Below are 5,946 nucleotides of genomic sequence, written 5' to 3' on the forward strand. Positions count from 1 at the left end.
TTTATCTTGATTTCCACGGTGCCGGGGATTAGGCAGAGGCTCGGTGATGGGGGAACTGGGTCAGAATTTTGCGTCCCTTAGGCAAGCCAAAAGCAGAAAAGTGAGGGGCTCAGACTGCCAGGCACTGAAAGGTAGAAATTGGGTTAGAAGAGAGCGGCGTCAGGCGGCACCGCTAGGTTCCGGAGTCTAACCGCGGTACAATGCTCCCCAGACAGGGCAACCGGGAGAGCAGGTGGCCGGTTACCAGGCAACCTGAAGTCTCGCGAGACACACAATGCGCCTGCGCACTGCCGCTGGAGGGCCTTATTCAGAGCCTCCGACCCGCTCCTAAACTCAGGGTTTTTAGAGAAACCTTCCGTCGCTCTGTCGCGACGCACTGGGCCGACTTTCCCGTTTGGAAATGGCCCGATGCAGAAGAATGAAACGTGTTCTCTGAGCCGTTCCTCCTCCCCTTCCCCCGCCCCACCGCGTCGGAAGGCGGGGCCCGGGAAGGCGTGGGCTCTGCGTACGCGCAGCGCGGCCCACGTGGAACCGGCGCAGGGACGACCGTGAGTGGGGGTCTGCGCTGGGGTCTGAGATCCGGAGGGGCCGCTGGTGGGGATCGAGCCTGGGACTGGGCCGGGTGCGCGCAAGGTCTCCCAGGCTCCCCGTCCCTGGGGCCGCCCCCGCCCGTACCGGCGTGTTTTCCTGCGTCCCGGCCTCGGCTCACGCTCCGCTCTCTGCCTGGAGTTGAGCGTCTGTCGGGTACGAGAAATAGGTAAAGCCCCACCCTGGCCCTTCTGTACTCCGCGGTCTAGAAGTGGAGGCGGACCAGAAAATGACTCCAGTCGCGTGTGTTAAATAGTGAAGTAAGTAGGCACTCGATAGAGAGGCGGCAGACCACAGGAAGAGAGTAACTCGGGGGTCGGCTACCAGATCCAGAAACTCGGAGTCCTCCCTGAGTCCTTCTTCTGCTTTACCCCGAGTTCATCACTGAGTCGGGCGGATTGCACCTCTTAACTGTTTCAAGTAGCATGCATTTCCGTCCATCCCCTCTGCGGCGACTCTAGCTAAGGCCACCGTCATTTACCAGGACTACTCTGGAGCCTCTTTGCTGCTGAATCCCCAAAGATCTTTCTGTGACGCCTTTCCAGCCACGCCACTCCTCTGCTTTGAACGTTACAACCGCTTCCCACTGTAGGGTTTGCAAGTGTATTCACCGTCTGGTCCTTCCTCGCCTTTCCCGCTCTCTCCGCTCTCTCTAGCATCTCTGCCCCGGCGACACTGACATCATTTCCTTTAATGCAGTTCCCTGGGATGCTCTTCCGAATAGGTACTCCCTTTGGTGTCACATGTGGGTTAAAAGGGTCACTTCCTCCGGGAGGCCCTTCCTGACCCCCTCAACTGAATCAGGCCTCTGCTCAGGATCCTGTAGGTCCCTGACCTTAATGTGCATCACATCTTATATTTTACTTGTGGGTAAGTCTCCCACATAGATTCTAAGCCCAATGAGTTCAGTGGCTGTTTTTGCTTTAATTCATCATCTTTCTGGCTTGGTGCATTGTGGATAACCCACAAATACTTGTTCAAGTAAGAAAGGTGGTGGTAGGGCTGAGGGTGGGAATAGTTCCCCAGGCAGAGGGAATGTGCGTAAAGCCATGGAGGGGAGGAACTGGTGACCTCATTAAACAGTATGTGGTTCCATGATGGGGTGTAAGGAGGTAGGCTGATGGTGACATGGGGGCCCTTGGATGTCACTCCAGTGAGTGTGCACTTGACCTCATGGGCAGCAGCGGCCTCCAAAGGCACCTCAGCAAGGCCTTCCCAATTTTCTCCTCCAAAGCGGTTACTTGTTCCACTTCGGTTTGGATTATGTCCCATGAGACTCTACTTATCTGAACCACTTGGCTCTTGTCTCCCTCGCCTAGATTCTGAAGACAGGAGGAGCTGATGCCCAGAGCAGCACGTGACTGTAAGTACTCACTCCCTGTTTGAATGCTGAGGCACATGAACTGCAGTTTGTGGTCTGGCAGAGCTCCGATAGAGCCTCATATTTGCTCCTTGGTCGTTTATTTCCCTTTTCCTGACCATCTTCAACCTGGTGCCAGCCTCTGCCAGTCACTTCCTTGGATTTGGATGAGCTGCCTCCTGCTTCGCACGGGGATGATGGGGATGGGGGGGGGGGGCTGCACCGGAAGGAAGCAGCTTAGGGGGCAGACGCCGAGTCTCTAGCAGTGGGCAACGCTGACACGAACGAGGTCTGAGCTCACACCCCAGGGAGCTGAGTTTTGGTTTTCCGTGAGAAGGTGATGTAGGAGGAACGTCTGAGGCCGGTGGAGGTCAGGAGACCCTGTCTCAGGCCTTTCCACTGTGGAAAGGCCCCCTGTCCTACACCAATGGTGCCCAATTCCGGTTCTGTATCACATTAAGCTGGGCAGCCTTTTGACAAGTACAGGTGCCCTGCTGTATTCCCCAGGATTCTGATTCAGCAGACCTGGGGTACGGACCAACCATCTCTGTCTTTTGTAAAGTCACAGGTTATTTTTTAGGTGCAGCCAGGATTGAAAGAGCATAAAATTTGGATTTGGGAAACCAGCTGTGACTCTGGCATGGTACTTAACCTGACTGAGTCTGTTTCCTCCTCCACACACAGGGCCATCACGCAGGAATCGGGTGAGAACCAAATAATTCTTGGAGAACGTGCCTTATGACACACTCCACGGGACACCCGCTCCTCAGCAGCAGCAGCCGGGCTCTTAGGAGGGTGTTTGATTGGAGGAGATTTCATTTTTTTTCATCCTGCCAGGGGTGCTTGGGGGAGCGGGGAGCAGGTGTGCGTGGGATGAATGACCTGGAATGAGAAAATCTGGTTACCTGAAAACAGGAACAGTTCCAAAACCAGACTTCTCCAGAGCTGCCTTGTTTAACTTCCTTCAATTCTGCACCTTGGGTCCCTGTGGTTCCCGGCTGAGCCCAGGAAGAAAACTGAGGGAAGAAAGAGGAATATGCAGTTGCCTCTGGGCAGGACAAACAGGACATGCTCCTCTGAACAGTGGTTTATAACATTTCCCCAGCAAGGATCCCTGTTACTGTTTTGCCTTAATGGATTAATATCTTTAAAGTTCATTACGATATTTCCCTAGATTTCATCACATTGTCAGCCAGAGGAACGGCCAGCTTGGACTTATCAGGGGAAGGGGGAATCTGTGTATCGTGTTTTAGGAAAGACAGACAAGAAACTTAGGGTCCAGGGAGGGAAGGAGACTTACCAAAGGGCACAGAATGAAAGTATCATTTGGATTTTTAGTCATGTGCATACATTATGGTCCCAGTTCTTAAAAAAAACCACAGCTGGTTAATTATGAATGGCAGAGGCTTCCAGGGCCCTTAGAGACTGTGTGCTGAGGCAGGCGGACTCGAGGACTCACAGAGGTGGTGGTGGGAACTTGTTCAAGGCTGAAACCCGGTACCCGTGACTCAAGAGTTGGAGGTGCTCAGTGAATATTTGCTGAATGGATGGACGGAAGCCTAAGTAGAGGGCAATACAGAAAATGGTAACAAATCTATCAGACTAATACCAGAGGTCCTGAAGAGGATAAATAATTATGAAGAAGTAGCAACATGGAACATTTTAAAGGAAATAAATAGATTTCAGTATGATCACAGTAACGCAAAACATTCATAAATTGCATGTATATGAATGAAGACCGAATCACAGGAAAAAATGGGGAAAACTTAAAAGAGAAGTTAGATGTATGGTCACATATATATATGTACGTGTGTATATATGTCCTATATAAGTAGGCTTGCTTTAGCCTTTCCAAAATCAGAAAGGGCACAGCCAAGATATCCTTAAGGCGTGCATGTCTAGTTAACACGTGTTTTCCTTTGTCGTTTTGTTCCTGTGAAGGGTCTTCAGAATGGCCGCAGCCCCCCAGGCACCAGGGAGGGGCTCTGTGCGGAAGACCAGACCTTTACCTGTGAAGACATCATTGAACAACCCATATACCATCCGCTGGGGTGCCCTGGACAGGGAGGATATGCACTTCATACTACAGACCCTGGAGGACAGGATTAAATCTCTCGGGCTTCAGAAGACTGAGGACAGGAAGAGAAAGAGAAAGCAGCCCGCTTTGAACACACAAAGCGGAGACACGTGCAGCATGGATGTGGACACTGGTGAGGGTCTGAAGGAGGAAAAGCCAGAAGGTGAGCCCCAGGCATCAGGGTGGACCCCTGCCGACGTCAGAAAGCAGCTTGCCATCGGCATCAATGAGGTCACCAGAGCCTTGGAGAGGAACGAGCTGCTCTTGGTCTTGGCGTGCAAGTCGGCCAAGCCGGCCATCGTCACCGCGCACCTGGTGCCACTGAGCGCCAGCAGAGGTGTCCCTGCCTGCCAGGTGCCCCGGCTCAGCGAGAGGCTCGCACCCGCCATGGGCTTGACGTGCGTCCTGGCCTTGGGGTTCAAAAGAAACACCGCTGCCTTTGCGGAGGAAGTGAGGGCCATCATCCCCAGAGTCCCCCGTCTGGACGTGCCGTGGCTCCGAGACACACTTGAAGACCCCGGGGAGAACCCAGAGATGGAGTCTTTGGAAGGCCAAGACAAAGAGATTTTGGACACTTCCTTCGAAGACCTCCCTAAATCCAAGAGAAAGCTTGCTGAGGGTCAGCAGGCTGCAGTGTTACAACCCCTGAAAATAAAGAAACTGATTCCAAACCCCAATAAGATAAGGAAGCCACCCAAAAGTAAAAAAACGGCTTCAAAGTAACCTTGTATAAACCTGTCACTTCATACAGTTGTAAAACGCCACCTCGTAGAGAAGCCGCGAATAAAATGACTTTTACATATATTCTTGGGACACTGTTTAGTATCATTCCTTTCACATGTGTAAGATTCTCTTGACTGGAGAACACAGATAGGCTGAAGCTTAGGGACACTAAGTGCAGAGAATGTTCAGCAGTATGAGTATCAAAACAAAAGTTTATTGAAACTAATGTCCATGCTTGTATAAATTCCCTTTTTAAAAGGCTGGCACGATGCTTGTGAGCAAGGACATCTGTATCCTGCAACACTGGACATCTTTCTGTCCGAACTTGGCAAATAGGCCACACAGACACGGTTCTAGTTGGCGGGGGAGATGAAGCTGGATGGCAGGTGCACCATCAGTTGTAAAGGAAAGATGGTAAATGCCAAGCAATACACTGTCCTCAGAAACAATACATTATTATTTTTTACTGTCAGTTTGCCTTTCTTTGTAGGCAGGCCTAAGCGTGGGCTTGGGAGAAAGGCTAAACATCTATCAAAATTGCCAGATAAGGTATTCTGACTAGGTAAGAATTCACTCCTTTACACGGTTAACTTACCTCCTTGGGACTTTAGCATGTATCCAAAGTATGATGGTAATTAGGTGAAATAAAGCAGGAAGAGAATAAAAAAATAAGTGGAGGAGCTTGGATGCTCAGAGGTGGGTCTGCCATGACAGGGGTCGCTCGTGTTAGTATATGAACAGGATCGGTGCTCTGTGTTAAAGCATCCGCTGTTTCCAGCATGTGTTTGGAAAAGGTGCTTTCTGTAATTTATGGGAAAGGTACTGGCTTGCCAAGGTTTATTTTCAGCCTAAATTCTGGTTGATCTGTGGATTATGCCACCTCCGTTTAAATTTACTGAATGCCATCTTGACCAAAAAATGGTGGGGTGTGTGGGCAAGGGTGCGTCATGGACCAGAGCATTTCCATTACTGACAAAGGACACGGGGCGGTGTGGGTTTGTGAATCTGTAAGACACTGTGTATTGCACTGAAATTTAGTTCTAACGGCCACTTTATAAACACAAGCAGCTGTACTGATTTTCTACTTTAAAATGCTCATTGGTAACATGCGTAAATTATAAAGAGGCGTTATAAAGCGGCAAATGTGCTAATAATTTATAAATTACTGTATTTAAAAATTACTGAGTAAAAGAACATG

General features: G+C 50.4%; 1 protein-coding gene across 2 annotated transcripts; it reads left to right on the top strand.

Moving 5' to 3' along the window:
* The first annotated feature begins 308 nt into the window (after positions 1-308).
* Positions 309-5,470, top strand: LOC309818132 (ribonuclease P protein subunit p38-like). 2 transcript variants are annotated; one of them, XM_082647606.1, is made up of 3 exons: positions 309-548; positions 1,908-1,951; positions 3,890-5,470. In XM_082647606.1, the coding sequence occupies exon 3, from the start codon at positions 3,900-3,902 to the stop codon at positions 4,746-4,748; it is 849 nt and encodes a 282-aa protein (XP_082503732.1). In that variant the 5' UTR covers positions 309-548; positions 1,908-1,951; positions 3,890-3,899; the 3' UTR covers positions 4,749-5,470. The 2 variants fall into 2 exon arrangements, with proteins under 2 accessions (XP_082503732.1, XP_082503733.1); XM_082647607.1 differs by lacking the exon at positions 309-548 and adding an exon at positions 564-744.
* The last annotated feature ends 476 nt before the right edge of the window (positions 5,471-5,946 follow it).

This window comes from Grampus griseus (genome assembly GCF_964374135.1).
Source record: "Grampus griseus genome assembly, chromosome: 2".
Taxonomy (NCBI): Eukaryota; Metazoa; Chordata; class Mammalia; order Artiodactyla; family Delphinidae; genus Grampus; species Grampus griseus.